Below are 23,471 nucleotides of genomic sequence, written 5' to 3'. Positions count from 1 at the left end.
GATGACCAGGGTGTCATTGTGTGCTGCTGGCTTTCCATGGACCTTTCTACGTCAGCTCTTTTCCGTCCGCCATCCAGAGCCAGAAGGTGAAGAAGTGGATCTTTCGGAGGGACCGGAATCCCAGGCAGCTCTCAGTCTCTGCTCATCTTTTTAATTCCCCCAGCCTCTCCCAGCAGGTGTGCCAGTGGCTTACTAGGATTCCGAAAACCAAAGTCCTGATTTCTAGTAGGGAGTGACTTGGCCCCGCTCCCTCTCTGACTCCGTCTCTCCCTGCCGTGTCCCTCTTTGGCCACGTTCTAGCCGCACTGGCCCCTCCTGCCTCAGGTCTCTGCTGCTCTCTCTGCCCAGTCCTCTTCCCCCACTTCTTGACAAGGCCAGTTCTCTGCCATCATTTCACGTTGAGCTGACAACGCCATAGAGGTGCCTTTCTGAGACACTTTTTCTAATCACTTTATGGGAAAGACTGCGTCCCCTACCCCTGCTCCAGCCCTGTGGTCTCCCTGCCCCGTCTCATTCATCAATATCCAAAGTCCACTCATTATTTATTTGCTTATTATCCACCTGTCTACCCTTCTAGAACTTTGGGGCGCAGGGAATTGTCCATCATGATGGTTGTGGATGTCACGTACCTACAATGGCCCCAGGCACCTAGTAGGTGCTCAGTACATTTCCGTCATGGGAAGGACTAAATGACTGTCCAGACCCCAGGAGCAGCTAGCTAAGCCCTGTCTGGGTCCCTGTGATTACAGACCGAGTCCTTCAAGCTGAGTGAGCCGTACAGCCAGTGCACAGAGGACGGCAGCGATGTGCCAGTCAGGAACATCTACGACGCTGCCTACTCCCTCCAGGTATGGCTTGGCGGGGGCGCCCTACCCTGGGTTGTGGCCCGGACCCAGGGGACAAAGTTACATCTAGGTTGGGGTGTGTCTGGGACCAGGAACTACGGTGAGGACACCTGGGGTTGGTCCAAAGACCTCAAGAACAAATGATGCCGGCTGGTTCCAGTCCTCTTCGGTTCTCTGTAACCGGAGCCTAATTGATTCACTGAGGTTTCTGTGGAACACAGTGTACAGGCGAGACAGGCCCGCTTCCCAAGTGGGTCTTGGCAAGTGAGGGACAGGAGAGAAACTGCCCTGGGGGACACAGGTTGAGGGGCCACCAGCTGGGCTTCCAGGCCCACTTGTATCTCTCGCTTGCTGGCGACTTGGGCAAGGTGTATCCCCCTCAACAATCACTGGGGGAGGGTGGGTCAGATCGAGGGGCTCCTGATTGGCAGCTCCAAGCTGCGCACCTGACCTTGGAAATGAGGCGGTCTGGCAGCACTGAGCCCATATTCCTGCAGGATAAATACTGGCAGAGCAGCCCCGTTAAAGGAGCCGGGCATTCTCTGGACTCCACAGGTCTCACCCGCTCTAGCCGTCCAGAACATCACCGACCTTTGCGAGCATTAGGGATTTCCACTCTTAAGTGTGACTAGTAGTGATGTGTTTGGGCTCATGTCACATCCTGGGAGTCTGCAGTCGGCCTCCTACTGGGATACCTGGAAGGTCTGTGGAAATTTTCCCGGCAGAATGAGAACCAGGCACCCTCAACACAGAATCTTCCAGCTTCCATCAGAACTGAGCTGAGAGGTGGGCGAGACACTGAGTTAAAGCCAGGCGTGGTGGCACACACCTGTAACCCCAGTGGCTGAGGCAGGAGGATTGCAAGTTCAAAAACCAGCCTCAGCAACTTAAGTGAGACCCCAAGCAACTTAACAAGACCCTGGGTTCAATCCCCGGTACCTCCTAAAGAAACAGAAACACAAGCGAATGGAATTTAATGAAACACAAGCGAATGGAATTTAATGAAAAAATAATAGAGATGAGCTCATTGGAAAGATGCTCCTGGATTATATTTAATGTTAAACTACTATGTACAAACACTTTATCTAATTGATGAGATTTCATGATAATCTCATGGAGTAGGTATTATTGTACACCTGAAAGCAAAGTATCAGAGGGAGGTCAAGTGACTTGCCTAGGGTCACACAGCAAGCAGGTAGCAAAACTGGGATCTGAACTCAAATGGCCTAAGTTCAGAGCCCCTGCCATTAGCCTTCATACTGAACACTTCCTGGATGTTGTGGTCACTTCAGATCCCCAAAGATCCCGAGTGGAGAGCTTGGACCTGGGATTGGAAATGCTGGGACTGTGTTTGTTTCTCTCTGTTCCTTGGCAACGGCTCCAGTTTCCACATTTACCCCAGCGTCAGTCTCGTGTGGTTGAGGCCTCGCTCAACCTGGTTCCCATGTCTCATGCCAAATTCCCCATAAATGTCCCAGCTCAGTCCCTCTGGAGTCAGGGAGCCACCCAGTTAGCCTAAGGGGGTACATTCATGAACCTGGTCGCTGGTGCAGGAGGCACAAGGCAGGAGGGAGGCCTCCGGCATCCACGTGCAGGGACGTTCAGGAACCCCTGGGTCTCCTCTTTCAGATCTGCCTCTACTCGTGCTTCCAGACCAAGATGGTGGAGAAATGTGGGTGTGCCCAGTACAGCCAGCCTCTGCCTCCGGCAGCCAGTTACTGCAACTACCAGCAGCACCCTAACTGGAGTGAGTGTGACCCACCCCCGTCTTACACACCCCTCGCCAGCAGGTCAGCCCAGCCCTGCAACCACCTGCCCGCGACACTCCCGGTTCCATGGCCTTTTGCTTTGAGGGAAGTATTAGATGTTCACTAGAGTTTTAGTTCTGTTGTCAAGCTTGACTTAAATCAGGCTTCCCAGTTAAGGACCCAATGGGAGAAGAAATAATTAGATAATCAATGTGAGAGCGTGGGAACTCGGTGACCCCAGGAACGGCCCCGTGCCTGGCCCCAGAGCTCAGGCTGTTTTCTACCGTGTCCTCTAGTGTACTGTTACTACCAACTGTACCAGGCCTTCGTCCAGGAGGAGCTGAACTGCCAGTCAGTGTGCAGAGAAACCTGCAGGTGAGGGGACGCACTGGAGGGCTGGGAGGGCCAGCGTGTGCTGGGCCAGGCCACCCACGCTCGCTCTGTCCCTTCCTCTCCTAAGCTTTAAGGAATGGACGCTGACCACCAGCCTGGCCCAGTGGCCGTCTGAGGTTTCAGAGGTAAATCCTACTGCCCACTCTTCCCCTGAGCCCCCAGCCGGGCACCTCACTAATATCCTTGCCTGTCCTCTGTCCTGGGGGGTGACTCGGGGGTGGAGCTGTCTTGCTGCGGCCAGGGAAAGGGGGTGTCTGAGAAGGGAGGGGAGCTGGGCATCCCCAAGACCCACTGTTTCTTTCTCCATCACAGAAATGGCTGCTGCCTGTCCTCAACTGGGATCAAAGCCAACAAATCAACAAAAAGTTCAACAAGTAAGTTGACCTCCACCCGGTTCCCTCTGCCTCTGTGGCCCAAGGGCTCCAGCCTCTTGGCTTGCTTCCTCTTGCCAAGCCCTCTCCTTTTCATTCATTCAATCACTTATTCAACAAATATTTATGAAGCTCCTATCATGAACCAGGCCCTGCTCAAACTTTTGTTTGACCTGATCTATAGTATGAAATGCTTTTTACATTGTGGCTCATTGAATATGTAATTGGAATAAAGACGGCAACAGTATTTCCTTATGCTTTACAAAGCCCTCGGGCTGATTTTCAGATGATACACAGTAGTGTGGCCAAACCAATTATTTACAGTCCTCTTTCAGTACCCTCTGGGGATTGGTTCCAGGACCCCCACTGCCCATGGATCTCCAAATCCCGGGATGCCCAAGTCCTTTATGTAAAATGGTATCGTATTTGCATAGAACTGGTCACATTCTCCTGTTCATTTAAGTCATCTCCAGATTACTTTCATGCCTCAGACAATGTAAATGTTATACTGCATAACTATATTATTATTTCTACTGTTTAGAAAATAATGACAAGAGAATAGTCTGTACATGTTCAATCCAAATGCAATATTTTTTTTCTGAAAATTTCACCCTCCACCCCATTGTTGATGGACTCCTCAGATTCAGAACCCTCAGATTCAGAGGAAGGGCCAAGAGAATTTCCAACCCCATTAGTCACAGTGTGCTAATCTGATTCTTTAATGCTATACCATCTCAGTTGGTAAATATTTCAAATTTTCTTTTGAATGCACTCTGATGTTTCCCTGGTTTTAGTTCGTAAAAGATAGAGGTCATAGCACAATACATTTGCTTCATGGTTTACTGATGTATCCCAACCCACTTGGAAAAATGCTCCGCGGAAACTTGTAGCTTCTAATCCTATTTGAATTTTACACACACACACAAATCATTTCTGAAGGAGCTTTAGCAAAAATCAGCCAGGCCAGAGTCCAGGGACCTCAGCAGATAGAGTTAAAGAAGGGAGAGGGGCAACTCACATCTGTCACTCAGGCCATGTGATCTCACATTCCTCTGGGTCATTAGTGTCTCCCAGTGCCCAGCTCTGGGCCTGCTCCATTGGCCTCCAAAAATCTGGCCTCCAGTACTGATTGGGACTTCACTAGGTGCCAGATGCTGTGAACACCCAGGTGACCAAGCAGAGATGGTTTCTGCCACTAAGGGGTTTTCAGTCTAGTGACAGACCAAGTGTTTGCAAACCATTAAAGTATTGCAAATCAATGACCCCTAAACCAAATCTAGCCCTGTACAAGTAATTCATTATTTCTAGTTTTTCCTGAAAGATAAAAAAAGTTCTGGCAACAGTGAACCTCCCTCTTGTATAGCACCACACAGCTAAGTGATAGCTGCTCCTTTAAAAAGAGCACACAACTTCCAGTTTACCAGCCTTATCGGAGACAATTTAGAGCAGTGGTTAAGAGCACGAACTTGAACTCCTGGGCATGGTGGTGCATGTCTGTCATCCCAGCAGCCCAGGAGGCTGAGGCAGGATGATTGCCAGTTCAAAACCAGCCTCAGCAAAAGCGAGGTGCTAAGCAACTCGATAAGACCGTGTCTCTAAATAAATATTTTAAAAGGGCTGGGGATGTGGCTCAGTGGGTAAGTACCTCTGGGTTCAATCCCTGGTACAAATAAACAAAAGAAAACAAACAAACAAACAAAAAAACATGAACTTAAGCCAGATCTAACTGGGTTTGAATACTGGCTTAGACAATGATTAGTTGGCCAGTTACTTAATCTGGGTCTGAGTTTCACATCTGTAAAATGGGGGATGATTAAAACAAACCTCCCTGCCTCAAGGGGTATCGTGAGATTTGAGTTAATTCACATAAAGTTCTTAACGACAGTGCTTGGTAGCACAGGAAGTGCCTGATAAATGCTGGTTGTTATTGTGGTTATTACCACTACGACCTTATTCCCCAGCCTGCCTCGCTCATGTACATTAGCTGCTTGTCTCCTCTATGTATTCAAGTTTGCAATTAAACACTTACCAATGTCAAGGTTGAGTGGAGAGCACACGGGAGTGGCTGGATGGGCCAACTTAGTCTGGAGGATCCGAGATGCAGATACACTCCGGGGACAGGAGAAGCCCCCATGGACCAGGTTCTAGCATCCCCAGGGGGCTCAGAGCCTGGGCCACACAGGGCAGGAGAGGCTGGCCTTCTGGAGGCATGCCAACACTCCCAACCCACCTGGGCCTCACCTGTTGGAATTTCTACAGGACTGACTTGGCCAAACTCTTGATATTCTACAAAGACCTGAACCAGAGATCCATCATGGAGAGCCCGGCCAACAGTGTGAGTGGTGTCCTTCTGGGACCTGTCCCTAGTCCACACATGTGCCGTCTGCCTGGCTTTGGGGAGCAGAGTCAGCTTATGGGGATCCCACCTGAAGTACGGAGGCCGAGAGAAGCCAGCCAGGCCTCCAGGCAGAGCAAACAGAGGGAGAGGGGTCAGGAGGCCTCTCTGCTTTTTCCTCCAAACTTATTCGGGGCCCTGGGGATGTGACCTTGGGAAGCAAGTCTGAACAGCTACTTCCTGACGCCCAGGACGGGAGGCAGCTGCAGTCCCAGAGCAGAATCCCTGTGGGAGGCCGGCTGGGGGAAGGGCACTTCCTCATGGCGTGGCATGTTCTCCCTCGCAGATCGAGATGCTTCTGTCCAACTTCGGTGGCCAGCTGGGCCTGTGGATGAGCTGTTCCGTCGTCTGCGTCATCGAGATCATCGAGGTGTTCTTCATTGACTCCTTCTCCATCATCGCCCGCCACCAGTGGCAAAAGGCTAAGGAATGGTGGGCCCGGAAGCAGGCACCCTCCTGTCCCGAGGCGCCCCACAGGCAGCAGGGCCAGGACAACCCAGCCCTCGATATTGACGACGACCTGCCCACTTTCACCTCTGCATTACGCCTGCCTCCAGCCCCAGGGGCCCAGGTGCCCGGCACGCCGCCCCCCAGATACAATACCCTGCGCTTGGAGCGGGCCTTCCCCAACCAGCTCGCAGACACCCAGGTGACTGATGAGCCCTGAGGCAGGAACGGGAGGAAAGAGCTAGTCATGGTCTGAGGACTTAGTCCCTGTCTCCCAGACACAGAGGGGACCCCCGTCCCCTCTCTGGGCTTTTGAGACACTGACTAAAAGCCTTCTGTGAACAAGATAGGGCCTGGGCACACACGTGCAGGAGGACCTGTTGGACCCTGCCCAGCAACATAGCCAGCCAGGCTGAGGAGATCCTGTGGCCCCAACTCTTAGCACATGGCGCCCAAGAGACAGAGGGCCAAGGAAACCGTGCTGGTCTGGGTAAAGGCCAGAAGTTTGAGCTCTGCACTGGATCTTGAGAGAGAAGGTGCCTCCAAAGCCCGAAGCCCAGGGCTTCATCTGCTCCCCCCGCCTGGGCTGGGGCCTGAGGAGGTAGCCAGACTGGACAGCTACCGCCTGATAACCAAAGACAGGAGGAAGCGCCAGTCCTGGACTTGGGCTGCTGGCGAACAAATTGTCCTCAGTCACTGACACTGGGGCAAGGTGTCCTCTGTGCCCCAGAGCAGAGAGCTGGCCCCAGCCCTGGTAGTGTGTTTAGGAAGCGGTGCAGTGGAGGAAGGTGGAGGGAGTAGGATGGTCTACTCTGGGGTTGGGGTGGGGCCCTGCTCTGGGCAAGTAAGGAGGTTCCTGGGGCCCTTCCCAAGCAGAGAAGGGCCAGCTAAAGGGCATAGCTGGTGTCCTAACCCTTCTTCAGCTGCCCTTGCTTTTGACTGGCTCAGTACCACCCAGGGCCAGAACTCCCACTGCCCCTCCAGTGTCTTGCCAACCACATGACAGCCTATATTCACACCTTCCAGCTTCAGTGTCAACAGAACAGGATGCTGGGCCCTGTCCTAAGCACTTACACAAATTAGCCAAGGGGACAGCCAACGACACCCCGCAGGCCAAACCCTGGTTTTGCTCATGAACTAAGAATGCATTGCTGCTGTTTTTACTTTTTAAATAGCTGATAAAGAAATATCAAAAGAAGAATATTTGGTTTCTCGTGATGGTGATATAAGATTCAAATTTCAGTGTCCACCAATAAAGTTTTATTGGCACACTGCCACACCTGTTCGTGTACATATTGTTTATGGCTGGTGTGTGGGTTCCCACCACCGAGTTGAGTGGTTATGTCACAAACCCACAGAGCCAGCCAAGTCTACAATATTTCATCAGGCAGAAGGAGGTCCTTCATCTATGAATGGAGGATTAATTTCAGGGCTAATTACCACACAGGGACGGCTACTAGTATAGTCCAGAGTCTTTGTGAAAGAGAGAAGCTGTGAGGAACCTACCAGGTCCTAGGACCCAGGGACACCTGGTCCAGCCACCCCAGGCCTGTGACTGGAATAGCCATCTCTGCCCCATGTGGTATTTCCACTGGCCCTCAGGGCAGGGTACAGCCAAGAGGCACGCCAGCCAGCAGAGAGGAGGTCATAGTGACCCTAGGCTGGAGAGAGCTCCCTTGGGGAGTGGGCACAGAAGCCAGGGCTGGTGCAGATAAGCATCGGGTTACAGAGGGCTGCAGGCTGGGCTTGAGTGGCTGCAGCCGGTGCCGACAGGGAACTTGCAGTGGATGCTCACCTGGGCACTACCCAGAGAGGAGCTTCCTCCTCCTCCCCCAAGGCCAGAGCCGGGCGGCTGTGCCCTCAGATTCGTGGAATTGACCTGCCTTGCATGATGTCACGAGTGGGAACGCTTCCAGCCAGGCTGGGTGTGCTGCTGGGCGTGACGAAGGTGGGGCTGCCAGCGTCTGGCTCAATTGTCCCCTAGCACATGGGTGGCACACCCCCGGCTCCTGCTGTCTGCATTCCTGCCTGGCTCCTACAAAGCCCAGCACTGCCCTTTCTCCTTCTCCCCTGGCTCTTTCAGGCCAGAGGCAGATGTTACCCCCTCCGCGGAGCCTACGCTTGTCGCCCAAAGGTGGAACTTCCACCAGTATAAATTTTTCACCCCAGACACAATTTTTTTTTTTTTTAATCCACTTGGCTGTCTTTCACAGAGACCACGTGCTCTGTGGGGGCAGGAATGGTGATTTATCTCTTTGCCTCCAGATTGGACAGAACTGTATACACTGTTGGCATCTAGGAAAAGTTTGTGGAGCTAATAAAAACAATAACAAGGACATATTTATTGAGTTCTTATTGTTTGCTAAGGATTCTTCTAAGCACTCCATGCACATCAGCTCACATAACTCCGACAGCTCGATATTCTTGCAAATAAAGAAACTGAGGCATAAAGAACCCACATAGCCACATCATTAGTGACTATGGTTCCAGAGCCTGTGCACCTAGCCACTGTGCAAACTGTCTTCCGTGGGGAGGCTTTTCCCCCGAGGCAACTCTATCTGCCTTTGAGGAAGTCTTCTCTGGTCCTTTCTGACTTCAGGCTCATCTTTCCCATCCCATGGGCATTCTTGTCCCAGGAGAGAGTTGAGAGTAGAAAAGAACAACGTTTTTTCAAGACCCCTTTTAAGCAGCCGCCATGGCCAGGAGTTGCTGACTCCAAGGAATGGTAACTCCATTTGTCAATTATGGGAATGTTTATCTTTATGCGCCCCTGGTTTTCTCAGACTATCTGAGCTATTGACCTCAGACTTTCCCCCCTTCCAGGCCCCTGAGTCCCAGACACATGTCCCCCTCTTCCACCCTTAGACAATCTTCCCTGGTGAGTCACAGCCACTTCAAACTCAATATGCTCTCTTGGAACTTACCTCCCAAGGGAATATTGAAAAGACTCCAGCCTCTCCTGGGGTTGAAAATTCAGGAGCGAGGTCTGGGCATGTGGAAATCAAGAAGGTACTGCAAATCAAGGTGTGGATTACGTGACCACTGGGGGAAAACAGGTCAAAAGAGGAGGAGAGAGTTGAGAATGGACACCCCGGGACCCTACACCCGGGGACCCCGGTGTTTAAGAAGCAGCTGGAGCAGGAGAAGGAGCCTGGGTAAAAGACAAAGCAATGTGAGGGTCACAGCTCGTGAATCCCCCAGCCTCCCAGCCCTCCTTCCTCCCCTCCCTATTCCAGGCTGCATCAGCAGCATGTTGCCAAAGGACTGCCTGGACCACAGCACTTCTTGTTTGATGACTTCCCTGTCACCATGGCCATATTTCTTAAGTTGCAAGGACTCACCCTACGGCGATAATTCTAGGTGACACGCCAACTTAACAGCCATGCCAAACTCTGGCCTCTTTCCTGCTCCACTCAGCTTCCACTCATTCACTCATCCTTCAAGTCCAGGTAGAAATGTCGTCATCTCTGAATACAGTGCGCCCTTGGTCGCGGGTAGAGCTCTTGCCTAGCATGCACCGAGACCGGATTTGATCCCCAGCACAAACCATTCTGTTTTCCATTGTGCAAAAACAAAGGCCTAGTTTGGTGACCATGGTCTTTAATACTCTCTAACACTGTTAATCTCTCTTTTCAACAAAAAGAGCTGCTTCACCTGTAGTCCTCCAGCTGTTTGACTCATACGTAGCTGTGACATTTTTCACCACATTTCCTTTCTCAGTTACTCTCTGCCCATTGTGAGCATTACTGGCATCTCCTTTAGTCTCCTAGCAAGTTCTTATTTGTTCAACAAATGTACATGGAGCACTGTCCCAGTTACCTCTAGATGCTATAACGAACTACCACAAACTTGGTGGCGTAAAACAACCAGAATTTATCCTCTTACAGTTTTGGAGGCCAGAACTCTGAAATGAGTCTTACAGAGCTTAAGTGAAGGTGTCAGCCGAGCTGCACTCCCATCAGTGGCTCTAGAGGAGAAGCCATTTCCTAGCTTCTTCTAACTTCCAGAACTGCATTCCGTGGTTCCTGGCCCCTTCCTCTATCTTTAAAGCTAGCAGAATAACATCTCATTTCAATTATCACACAGACTTCTGATGCCACCAGATCTCCCTCTGCCTCCTTTATGTAAAGGCACTTGTGATTACATTTAGGGTCTACTCAGGTAATTCAGGATATTCCTCTCATCAGAAGACCTTTAATTATAATTATATTTAATTTAATTATAATTATACCTGCAAAGTCCTTTTCCTTTTGTTCCATAGAAGATAACATTCACAGGTTTCAGGGATGAGGAGGCGGGTATCGGGGGACTGTAGGGCACCATTCATCCTTCCATGGTGATTACTGTGTGTCATAATCTGTCATAGGAACCCAATCATGGGAGCTGAGGATGCACCTGTGAGTCAAGCAGATGATAATCCTTTGCCCACAGAACTTGATGCCACTGGGGCTTAAAGAGACAGAAGCAAAAGTCATCTGTATAATAAATAGTCAGTTACACAGCAGTTGATGATAAATGCTAAGAAAAGAGAGGGAGACAGAGAACAAAGAGCAGAGTAGGGGCCCTTGGAGGGCAGGGGCAGGCAGAGGGGCTGGTCACGGTATTATTTGGTTGGGGTGACCTGAAGTGGCTGTTATCTGAGCAACTTGCAGGAATCATTCATGAAGATGTATCTGAGAGAAGACTGTTCCAGGAAGAGGAAAAAGCCAGTGGTGATAGTTTTATTTTGTTTGTTTATTGGTAAGGGGGCTTGAACCAAAGGGTGCTCTGCCCCTGAGCTATATCCCCAGTCCTTTTTATTTTGAAATAGGATCTAAGTTGCTGGGGCTGGCCTCAAACTTGCAATCCTCTTACCTCAGCCTCTCAAGTCACTGGGATTATGGGTGTGGGCCACGGTGCCTGGCTAAAAAGTTTTCTTTCAGAAAAAGTTTCTGATGGAAGACTATTCAGCCATTAAAAGGAACAAAGTACCGCCATGGATGAACCTCAAAAACATGGCGCTAAATGAAAGAAGCCAGCAGAAAAGAAAGGTCATACACTGTATGGTTCCATTTACATGAAAGACCCAAAAGAGGTGAAGCCATAGAGACAGAACACAGATTTAGAGCTGGAGGCAGGCCAAGTGGGTGTCGATTGCTTAATAGGCATGGGGTTTCCATTTAAGGGTGGCGAACTGTTTCGAAACTATGCAGAGATAGTGTTCCTATGGCACTGTGAAGGTACTAAATGCCATTAAACTGTAGACTTTAAAATGGTTAATTTCATGTTGTCTGAATTGTATCTCTGTAAAAAATTTCAAAGCTGGGTCTGGTGGTACCTGCCGATAGTCCCAGCTAACCGGGGAGGATGAAGCAGGAGGATTCCTTAAGTCCAGAAGGTCAAGACTAGCCTGGCCAATAGAGTGAGGCTCCATTTCAAAAAGAAAGATATTCAAAAACATTATGGAAATGATCAGAGTGAGTTGATTTACAGAAAAGTAATGTGAAACTATAAAGAAAAAGAAGATGCACTGATCACAGGAGTCAAGATAGTGAGAACTTCCAGGATGGGCATGGGTAGAGGTGGTCAGGGCATTTAGAAGGCTGGCTGGCACAGGGCTATTTCTCATAAGTGATGGTACAGATACCAGATGTGATTCCCTATTTTTTAAGACCACACATACATCTTTTGTGCACTCTTTGAGAGTGCATGATTTTTTTAAAAAAATCTCTGAACAGAAATAAAATGATGGCTACATGCGCATTATGTGAATCCTAAAAGCAACCTGGCACAACACAGTGCATTCAAGGAAATGCCCCTGAGGTGCATATATCTCTCTGGCTCTGTCCTCTCCCTCCTCCACTGAAGCAGCCCCAAGAAGTGACAGGCTCTGCATCCCCCAGGGTGGGTGCCCAGGGAACACACCTCCTGCCTGGCCAGCTCTGCCTCGCTTAGTCAACTCCCAGCAAACTCAGGAGCTGTTCCAGCTCTTTCTGTCCCAAGGCAGGACCAACCCAGGGTGGAGAAGGAGCCTGGATCAGCAAGATTCCTGAGACACGCGCTCTAATTGCAGGTTGCAGGCTGAAGGAACCTCATTGTGCCCAGCTGGAAGCTGGAAGGAGCAGGAGGTGGAGGTGAAACAGACCTGATTGTTAAAATGCTCCCTCACCTCCTCCAGAACAGTCCTGGAGAAATCTTCCCAGCCTCACTGACAGCTCCTATCTCTGGCCAGACCTGCGAGGTGTTTGTTTGACAGACTCTGTTGCCCATCAGCTCTGTTAACTGAACTGCATGGGCTCCAGAATCTGACAATTGTCTTTTGTTCTTTTTTAATAACGTGACTAAAATGCATTTTTATTTGTATTTACACAAAACAATAAATATTGTGCTAGGAATCTTGTCTGCAAGTAGCAAAAACCTAACTCATCTTGGATTAAGAAATAAATAAATACTTGGGCTCATGCGACTGAAAAATCCTTGGATCTCCAGCTTTAGGTATCCAGGGAGCTCTTGGATCCAGGGACTCAGAAGATAAGAACTCTGATTTCCCATTGCTCACTTGTGCTTTCCTTTATGTTATCTCCATTCTCAGACGCTTCTGCCCTACAGTGTATAGAGATGGATGCTAGAAGTCCCAGACATGCATCTTATCCCTTAGTATCTTAAAAGAAAGGGGGTTTCACTTAAAATTTTTCCCAAACCCATAATGATCCAATGAACTTGCATTTGACTACATGGGTCATGGGTCTTTTCCTGAACCAATCACTGTGGCCAACGGGACAAGATGGTAATAGGTCAGGCCTGAATTGTGGTTATTTTTAAATTGGGGGAGCAGTCCTCCTCTCAAAAGCCACGTTGAAAGAGAGTGAGACAAGAAGCAATTGCCCAAGAGTCATTGGCATTGAGCACAAATAATAGATACGTGCTCTGCACAAGAAAATTGAACCTTTTCAGAAAGACATAAATAACAAAATAAAGACCTGCCATTATTCCACGATGACAGGTTTCCTTGATATGTCATCCAGGTCATCTTTCATAATGGGAGCATTCAATTCAGCACAGGGGATTTCCCAAGCCAGTAACACGAAAATGGATTCAAGTACAAAATGAGAAAAAGAAGAAGTGCAAACAGTGCTTTGGAGAGAGAGTCAGGCTGATAATCCATGGTTCCCTGCCAACCTCGTGAGCCAGGCAATCCCCAGATCCCTGCCAGCCTTGGAGCAAATTTCTGCCTTCTTGAAATTTTACCTTCAGCCATTCATCTCTCTCTCATCAATGTGTGCATCTATCTATCCATCCATTCACATATTCATCCATCATCCATTCATCTGTCCACATATCCAGCCAGCCAGCCAGCCATTCATCCATTCAACCAACCACTCACCTATTCAATAATTATCCTTTAAGCTCTGCGGTTAGACTACCTGGTTCAAACCCAAGTCCCAACCCTTATTAGCTGTGTGACTCTGAGTGAGTTAATCAACCCATCTGTGCTTTAGTTGTTACTACATAAGACTATTTTGAGGATAAAATGAGATAAGGCAGATCTCCAGTGCTTTGTTGGGTTCAGGAAAGATCCTCAACAGATTATTCTTGTCTTGGGTGTTTGATGATATTTTTCCAACCTTAGATATTTACCATGTGTCAGACATTAGAAGGTCACCCAGGTAGCTGAATGGGCTATGGTGGGCAAGCACAGCCAGCTATAATTTGTTTTTCTCTCTCTGCTATCCTACAGGCAGATTCTGGCTATAAGAGTTTTTAGGATCACAAAGTTATGTCCTCAGGGATTTCCTAATTGGAAAAAAAAAAAAAACTTACATTTAAGGTTAAAAGAAAAATAAAGGCAGTTGATGCTTTGCAACTCCATTAGGTCAAGGTTGTGGTCTGGGGTCTGCCACTACTGAACGTCCTCACTTAAGGTTGGACACCTGATGACTCACCAACTAGACATCAGGGAAGCACCTGAGTCACTGTAGATCTGGGAAGTGGGACAGAAAGCCCACCCCTGCAGACACTTTGTGGAAATACTGGGCTTACAGGCTTACAGACCCCCTGGGGGCCAAGAGAGTGTCCTTATCAGTCCCCACCACCAGGGAAAGATGGCGGCATTTGGGAAGTCACAGCTGGTTATCCAGATGGAAAACTGGGCTTGGCTTTCTGGGCCAGAGCTGGAGATCTTGGTCCCAGGCTTCTAAGAGTGATGCCTACAGCTCATGAAATCAGGGGAGAACATGGTCACCCAGGAACAGTCAGCTCTGACTCTATACTGACTCTGACCGGGACAGGATCAGAGTGTGGCAAGGGCCTGAGTCAAGTGTCAGCCTATGTCCAGGAAAGGGCCCAGGCCACTCCGCATCGGGTCAATCTACGCTCAGGATCCAGGGCCCAGTTGGTGGCCGGTCGTCGGGACCTACCGGTCCTGCCTCGGTGTCAGGCTTTAGGTGGGACAGGCTTCTTTGCCCACAGCAGTTCTGGAGGTGGGCTTGACAGTCTCCTGGACCCTCTGGGTCACCTCCATTCACTATTTACAGCCCTCCTTCTTCAAAGTTCCTGTCATCAGACACACGGCCTTCCTTCCTCTTTGCTTAAAATGCCCACCCTCAACCAGGACCCTGGGTCCCTGAAGATTCATCCCTCACTCCCTGTTTTCCTCACAGCATCCATGCTTTTTCAGGCACCAGGTCACCCTGGTTTGGGTAGGGAGGCAAGGAGGTGGATATTGTGACTCGCTTTGGTATGAGGTGCTGATGCATCTAGCATTAAGCCTGATGGACCCAGGGGTCTGTCAGTCATGGGTGCCATCCCTGCCCATCACCCATTGCCCTGATCTTGCCTTTATTTTCAGACTGCTTCTCTGCACAGGGAGGGAGACACCCACCACCCCGCCACCCCAAGTCTATATTAGTTCTGTAGCTCATTCATGACAAAGAAAATGAGATTCTTCTTCCCCCCAGCATACATCAAAATCACCAAGGGATTCTGATTGGTCCTGCCTGAGTCATGCCCAACTCTGAACCAATCACAGCAGTCAGAAGGTGGAGTACTCTAATTGGCCATGTCCAGGTCACCACTCATCCGCGATATGCCGTCCACCTAAGTCACGTGGATCCCCAGAGAATAGTGACTGAACAAGTAAGCATAGGTCCTCACCTTGAGCAAATTGTACTTGAACTTTGAATGACACACTCAGTCGGGAGACCTCACAATGCCTTGATTTTATGGTTTGGATGTGAGGTGTCCCCTGACAGCTCCAGGTAAATGCAGGAGTATTCAGAGGTAAAGCGATTGGATTGTGAGAGCTGTAACCTCAGTCCATCCTAGTTTGGACTGGGTAGTAACTCCGTGGCTGGAGGAGGTGGGTCATTGGGGCTGTGTATTGGAAGGATTTGGCTTCCCTGCAGCCACTTCCCCTTCCTCCCTCTCTGCTTCCTGACCCCACTATGAGCTAAGCAGCTTTCCTCTGCTGGGTCCTTCCGCCATGATGTGCTGGGTCCAGAGCAATGGAATCAGTCATCTATGGACTGAACCTCTGAACCTGTGAGCCAAAATAAACTTTCCTCCTCTAAGTAGTTCTCACCAGGTATTTTGGTCACAGTGACAAAAAGTTAACACACTTAAGTTCCTCAGCTTCAGTACTTTTCATCTTCACTCCTCGATTCATAACCTTCGTTCCACTCCAAGGCTACACCTGAGATATGGAATCCTCCCATCCTCTCTCCCTTTCCACTCTTGTCCTCCCTCCACCCTTGCTCTTGACCCAATCTAAATCTCCAGAGCCCCTAGGCCTTCCCTAAACTCCCGACTCATCCGTTCTCTTCCTTATCTTCTTTCCCTCCCAGACCCAGTGTTCAAACATTTCAACTACCCTCCTCTTAACCCCTTGCCTTTCCACCCCACAACCCTGGATCAGCCAAATGAGAGTTTTTTCCTCTTCCTGCTAGTGGGTTCATCAGTCCCTCTGGGGACAATCATGTAATGATGCCAACTGACCAGTCACGTATTTATAGTAACTACAGTGATTTAGTCTAATGCTTCCAAACTTCAATGTGCATGTGAATCACCTATGGTTCAACTTTGAAATGCAGATTCTGATTTGTTAGATCTGGAAGGAGGCATGCAGTTCTAACCAGCCCCCAGGTAAGGTTGAAGCTGCCTGTCCTCCCAGCCCACTTGGAACCCTTAGGGTTTGGCATTCTTTTGCCCCGTTGTTCTTCAGGGGATCCTCAAGGTAAGACCCACCTGGGGCACTTGTAAACCATAAAGGTTATTGTAACTTTTCCATGGAATTTCTGATTCAGTAGGTCTAAGTTGGATGCCAAGAGGATATGTAATTTTAACAAGTTCCAAGTGGCCCTTATCTCTAGGGATGATTGAGAAACACTCTCCTCTCCTTCCATTTGGTTTGCATGACTCACTTTGGCTTCTCTTCCTTCTCTGTGGTCCACAAGCTCCGCCCTTTCCTCATCCCCTAACTCGAAGCAAGTGAGTGGGTCCCTACTTTGCAGAGAAAAGTCAGGTGGGTCAGCATGAGCAAATTCTTCTACCTATAAGCTCTTCTTATGTCCCTTCTTGTCTGTGTCCATTTCTCTCCAGTCCTGGAGAAAGCAGAACCTCCGCCATCTTGGCCCACTCCCCTTAGCCCCTGTTCAGTGGCACCAGCCTACCATATTATCTTCCCCCTCTCCCACGCTCCTGGTCCCTTCTCTGCCTGGTCAAAATCTTCTTGTCGCAAAATCTCCTTGTCGTAAAATCTCCCCTTCTCATACCTTCTCTCCCCACGTCCTTCACTACCAAGCTCTTTTTTGGTCATATCTCTCTATAACCTACAACGTTATGAACACATTTTTTAAAAATTTCTAAAAAAGCCTTTCTGTTCTGAAATAAGTTTAGATTTCAGTACCATCAAATAGGCAACCACTCATCTACTTTTTAATCTCTGTAATTCTGCCTTTCCTCAATTTTTTTTAAATAAATGGAATCATTTATAAACCGAATTGGATTTCTTATTTCTGGATTCTTTCACTTAGCATAATGTTTTGAAGATCTACCAATGCTACAGCTTCAATCATTCTTTTTTTTTTTTTTTTGCCCCATTATACAGATATATATCTACTTACTTATCCATTCTCAGCTCATCATTAACAGATGAATTGCAGAAATAGTCTGGAGAGTTCCCATACACCCTTCACTTCAAGGAACTGTGAAGCAATCAGCATTGCATAATGCCATGCTGTGAACTACAAATCTTATTCAGTTTCACCAATTTTCCCACTAATATCCCAAAGTATGTGTTTTTACTTGTACAGTACCTATATTCATTATTCTTTTAAAAATTAAAAGAAAGTAAAAGCATGGTTATTAAAAGGGAGGAAAAAAATCAGTCACCCACCTTCTAGATGAAATTACACCTGCATTATACTCATTCTGCCTTTCAATCTAATTTTCCCACTAACTACCATACTGTAATGCCTTCCATGTTAGCAGCTATAGCTCCAGATCATAATTTTTTTAATTTAAATTTTTATCTTAACCTTCTTTTTGGTGGGGGAGGTACTAGGGATTGATCCTATTTGGGGCTTAACCACTGAGCCACATTCCCAGCCCCTTATATTTTTTTATTTTGAGACAGGTTCTCACTAAGTTGCTAAGACTGGCCTCAAACTTGCAATCCTCCTGCCCCAGTCTCTCTAGTCGCTGGGATTACAGGCATGAGTCCCCATGTCCAGCTTTAACTTTTGGACAGGTGATAAACTCACAAAGTTCAATATTCAAAAGTTAGGAAAGAGTATTTAGCAAAAATTTCCTTCCCATCCCTATTTCCTAGTTGCCCAAGTCTTATATTTCCTACAGTATTTTGAAGATAAAAAAAAAAAATGAGGCCAAGAGCAAAGTAAATTCTAGAATAAATAAATCATTTTCCTTAGCCAAATCTTGACTACTCATTACTTAGGTTGTGTTTTTTGTTTGTTTTTGTTCATTTTTTTTTAATAAATGGCACCAATTTAACATCCCCATGCCTCTTCCTTTGCCCAGCTATCTAATTATTTCCTTAGAATAAATTTCTAGTGGTTAGGTCAAAGAGTTTACACTTTATGGGGCAGGAGTGGTGGTGGTGGGGGCTTTGGATTTCAAGTTGCTTTCTGCAGAGTTTATGCGTCACTTCCTACATGTGGGCCCACCAGGCTATCAGGCTGTACTAAGCAGATGAACCACAGGGTTACCGTTTTAATCTGCATTCCTTCTATAACCAGAAAGGTTACTGTCTGACTCTCTTACAGACAAGTGTCTTGGAAGATGACCTCATGGTTGACTCGTCTTCCCTCCCCACCACCGTCAACTCCTTAACTAACGTCTGGGATTCACTCTGTCCCTCCCCTGCCAAGACACTCCAACAAAACCTGCTAACCAGGCAGACTGGCCCTTTCTGTTCTCATCCTGTTTAATTTTCCTGTCACTGAACATTATAGTCCAAACCATGCTTCTGTCACTGAACATTATAGACCAGTGCATCCTTTAAAAAAAATTACTGTGGCTAGACTGAGCCTGTTTTTGTTAAATCTGGCTGTGTTTGTGGAATATACGATTTTATGTATCCGGTTGGAGTTCTGGCAAACACCAATAGTCACGTAACTACCTCCTGTATCATAATATAGACTATTTCCATTACCCCGGAGTTCCTTTGTGTCTCTTTGCTGCCAATCTTTCCCCACCTCTGTTCCCTGGCAACCACCAACCTCTTTTTTTTTTTTTTTTTTTTTTGGTGGGGGTGGGGTACTGGGGATTGAACTCAGGGTCACTGGACCATTGAGAGCCACATCCCCAGCCCTATTTTGTATTTTATTTAGAGACAGGTTCTCACTGAGTTGCTTAGTGCCTCGCTTCTGCTGAGGCTGGCTTTGAACTCGTGAGCCTCTTGCCTCAGCCTCCCGAGCCGATGGGATTACAGGTGTGTGCCACCACACTCAGCCACCAACCTCTTTTTTCATGTCTAAAATTTTGTCTTTTCAGAAACACTTTTATAAATGGAATCACATGGTATTTGTTTTATTTTCTAATTCCCAGGTCCTTTCACTTGGCTAATGTTTTAAAGATTCACCAGTGTTGGGATATCTGTCATTCTTTCTTTTTGTTCCATTGTGTGGGTTTACCAGTTTGCTATCCATTCCCAAGTTAATGGACTTTCAGGTTGTTTCCAGTTTGGGTCTATTTTGAACAAAACATTTAAGAACATGCAAGTGTAAGTCTTTTTTTTTTTTTTCCTCCCAATATCAGGGATTGAACCCAGGGGTGCTTAACCACTGCACCACATTCCCAGACTTTTGACATATTTTATTTAGAGACAGGATCTCACTGAGTTGCTTAGGGCCTCGCTAAGTTGCTGAGGCTGACTTTGAACTCACGATCCTCCTGCCTCAGCCTCCCAAGTCACTGGGATTATAGGGTGTGCCACTGTGCCCAGTAAGTTCAAGTCTTTTTGTAAACAAAAGTTTTTATTTCTCTTGGGTAAATTTCCAAGAATGGGTCTGCTGGTCGCCATGTAGGCATATGTTTAACTTTTGAAGAAAGTATCATTTAGTTTTCCAAAGCCGCTGTAGCACGCTCTGTTCCCATCAGCTGGAAGTCTGAGACTTCCAGCTCTTCGGTATTTTCACCAGAACTTGGTATTGCCAATCCTCACCATGTTTGCTATACTAACAGGTATGAGATGATATCTCATGGTAGTTTTGGTGTGCACATCCTTAATGCTGATGATGTTCAGTGTCTTTTATGTCCTTATTTACTACTTTTAATCCAAAATATTTAATTTTAAAACTTAGGGTTGAGCCAGGTATGGTGGCACTTTCTTGTAATGCCAGCAACTTTGAGGACTGAGGCCAAGAAGATCACACGTTTGAGGCCAGGCTGACCATTTAGCAAGATCCTATCTCAAAATAAGAAATAAAAGGTGTTGGAGAAGTGACTCAGTGGTAGAGTGCCTCTGGGTTCAATCCCCAGTACCAAAAAAATAATAATAGTAACCAGTCCCAGGGTTTTAAAACATTCAAAAGTTACAAAAGGGAAAAGTCTGTTTCCTTCCTATCCTGGATAATCCTTTAAGGGTGGCAGCTTGGAAAACTGAGGCACCAGCAACTGTCCCCAGATTGCACAGCTAGAAGGTGGTGGAGCTGGGATCTAAGCCAAGGCAGTCTGGCAAAAGATCATTTACCATGTTCTATCCCAGTACTGACCTACTTCACTTCAAATACCTTAGATATTGTTCCACATCAATACTTAGCCCCCTTCTGTGTTTTGATAAACCCACATATTCCACTGAAATGATGTTCCACAATTTATTTTGCAGGTCCCCTATTGATGGACATTTCAGGTGTTTCCAACCCTTTGTTAAAACAAATACTGCTGAGATGAATATCCTTGTGCAAACCTCTCTGCATGTGTGTAAGCACACCTGTCCAACAGATTCCTAGAAAAGGAATTAATAGACCAAAGGGCATGTATCTCCTCTTTTGGAGTTCCTACTTCCCTACATCCTCTCCACCACAGAATTCAATGTTTCCATCTTTGCCTATTTGGTAGGTTTAAAAAAAAATAAAATATATATATATATATATATATATATATATATATATATATATATTGCCTAATGGAACTAAACTCTTAGGTCCACATAAAAACCTGCATACAGATATTTATAACAGCTTTATTCATCATTGCCAAAACCTGGACGCAACCAAGATGTCCTCAGTGCCAAATGGATAATCAGCGATACACCCAGACAATAGAATGTAAGTTGGTGCTAAAAAGAAATGAGGTAGCAAGCCATGAAAAGAGTGGAGGAAACTTCAGTGCACACTGCTAAGTGAAAGAAGCCAGGCTGTCAAAACTAGACTTGGTTATTCCAATCGTATGATATTCTGAAAAACGGCAAAACTAAGTCAAGAGTAAAAAGATCAGTGGTGGCCGGGGGAGGGAGTAAAGGCTGGAGGGATGAATAGGCAGAGCACAGAGGATTTTTATGCCTATGAAACTGCCGTGGATTCATGGCGTCACACATTTGTCCAAACCCACAGAATGTACAACACCGAGAGCGAGCCCTACTGACAACCCTGGGCTTTGATTGCTCACCATGAGTCAACATGAGTTCACCAATTTAATGAATTGTACAAAACGCACTGCTCTGTGGTGGGGGTCGTGAAGGAGGAAGGTCATGCAGATGTGGGGGCAGAGGCATATGAGAAATCTCTACCTCCTGCTCAATTTTGCAGTGAGCCTAAAATTACTCTTAAAAATATGTAGTCCTGGGGTTCCAGGCACGGCCAATAAAGCGTGACTTGCTGCCCACTCCTGGTCCCAAGGTTGAGGGTGGTACCCTGCTGCTCTGAGCCTTCCCTGGGGCACTGGGGACCCCCTGTTTTGGGAGTCCCATGTCCCCGCTGCCCTCCCTGAAGTGAGGCTCCGTCCCGCATCCCCGCAGACCCGCCACGGACAACACGAGCAGTGAGCGCGCTGCGCTGGAGTCGCAGGGTGGTCATAAGATGCCCCGGGAGGGACAGCTCTGGGGGCACCAAGGACGGGGACAGACCCAAGATCCTGATGGACAGCCCCGAGGACGCTGACCTCTTCCACTCGGAGGAAATCACGGCTCCAGAGAAGGAGGAATTCCTAGCCTGGCAGCATGATCTGGAAGTGAATGATAAAGCGCCCGCCCAGGCTCGGCCAACTGTATTTCGATGGACAGGGGAGGAAAGGAAGTTTACTTATCTGGGTTCTTCAACAACTGGAGTAAACTTCCCCTCACAAGAAGCCACAGTAACTTTGTAGCCATCCTGGATCTGCCAGAAGGAGAACATCAGTAGAAGTTCTTTGTGGATGGTCAGTGGACACACGACCCCTCTGAGCCAATAGTAACCAACCAGCTTGGCACAGTCAACAACATCATTCAAGTGAAGAGAGCTGACTTTGAAGTATTTGATGCTTTAATGGTGGATTCCCAAAGTGCTCTGATGTGTCCAAGCTGTCCAGTTCCCCGCCAGGACCCTACCATCAGGAGCCCTCCGTCTCCAAACCAGAGGAACATTTCAAAACTCCACCCATCCTCCCTGCACATCTGCTTCAAGTCATCCTGCACAAGGACACCAGGATTTCCTGTGATCCAGCTTTGCTCCCCGAGCCCAACCACGTCATGTTGAACCACCTTTACTCACTTTCTATCAAGGATGGAGTGACGGTGCTCAGCGCAACCCATCGATGCAAGAAGTGCGTCACCACCTTGTTACACAAGCCCATATGAAAGGCTGGGGCCAGCGGAGCACCAGGGACAACTGCACCATCAGGTTCCTGCATGCGTGGTTTCACTAGAGGCAGGGACTGTCAAGTTCTCATTTCACACTGTTTCTAAGACTTTTCACACCTGCCCTCGTCCTGCTTGAAGGTTTATCCAGGCACCGCAGCTCCAGAAGAGCTTGGGTCTATAGCAGTCCTCTTAGCACCATGGCCGTGAGCCTTCGGGGGCTCATCAAGGCCAAGAAAGCGAAAGGGAAAGTGAAGGATCCGCAATCCTGCACCACAGCGCGCGAGGACGGTGCAGCTGAAGCATCATCCCCTCAGCTGGTGTGGAAATTTCTTCCTGGGCCAAAAGTGAATGCTGGCCACCTTGCTAGTGAAACTCTGGGAAGCAGGGACTGAGGCCACACAAAATTTCCAGTCATCTGTGCATCTTTATGGCCATTTGCCTGTCCTTCCAAATCAAAGCAATAGATGGCCTCTCTTTCTCTGCCTCAGGGAGGTGTCATTTCTATTGAAATTAAAAACCACCTGATTTCCAGCTGAAGTCTTCAGTAGTTTCCTAAGTCCTTTTTTATTATCCAGAGGTGGCTAGCTGTACAACCTAAAAGCAATAAGTCGCCATGACTAGAATATAGATCAATCGACTGCTCAGCAATAACCTGTACCCTGAACAGACTTTTAAACCTACCACCAGATTGCTCCATTCATCTGGATGATCCTGAGGACTGACCACCACTAGCCGGAAGGTTTTCTAGCTTTTTATCCCAATATTAATGACAACTTTGCAGAAGCCTTCACCCTCCTTTCAGCTCCAGTCTCTGCCACCTCGCTCGGGACCTTCGTCCCTAGTTAGAGAAGAAGGCTGCAGCTGTTGCTGTTGTTTATAAAAGGGATTTAGAACCTGACAGCAGTCCTCTTATTTCACACCAGAACGACATCCTTTGGACCAAAGTGGGCCTCTTTATGCTTGGTTCAGTTTCCCGGGAGATGCCACGGATGCGCCCAT

At 47.8% G+C, this 23,471-nt stretch overlaps 1 protein-coding gene and 1 pseudogene across 1 annotated transcript in view; both read left to right on the top strand.

Annotated features, from left to right (window-relative positions):
• Positions 1-7,476, top strand: part of Scnn1g (sodium channel epithelial 1 subunit gamma) — a 28,826-nt gene extending 21,350 nt beyond the window's left edge. The window contains exons 7-13 of the mRNA XM_047532712.1: positions 750-848; positions 2,475-2,592; positions 2,890-2,968; positions 3,054-3,111; positions 3,299-3,360; positions 5,617-5,692; positions 6,039-7,476. Of these exons, the coding sequence (XP_047388668.1) occupies positions 750-848; positions 2,475-2,592; positions 2,890-2,968; positions 3,054-3,111; positions 3,299-3,360; positions 5,617-5,692; positions 6,039-6,419 (873 nt within the window). The 3' untranslated portion in view covers positions 6,420-7,476. The remainder of the gene's footprint in view (positions 1-749; positions 849-2,474; positions 2,593-2,889; positions 2,969-3,053; positions 3,112-3,298; positions 3,361-5,616; positions 5,693-6,038) is intronic.
• A 12,222-nt stretch (positions 7,477-19,698) lies between these two features.
• Positions 19,699-22,469, top strand: LOC124969942 (5'-AMP-activated protein kinase subunit beta-1-like; annotated as a pseudogene).
• The last annotated feature ends 1,002 nt before the right edge of the window (positions 22,470-23,471 follow it).

This window comes from Sciurus carolinensis, chromosome 18 (assembly GCF_902686445.1).
Source record: "Sciurus carolinensis chromosome 18, mSciCar1.2, whole genome shotgun sequence".
NCBI classification, from domain to species: domain Eukaryota; kingdom Metazoa; phylum Chordata; class Mammalia; order Rodentia; family Sciuridae; genus Sciurus; species Sciurus carolinensis.
Note: the sequence above shows the minus strand (reverse complement) of the source record. Positions and strands in the feature narration are given on the sequence as shown.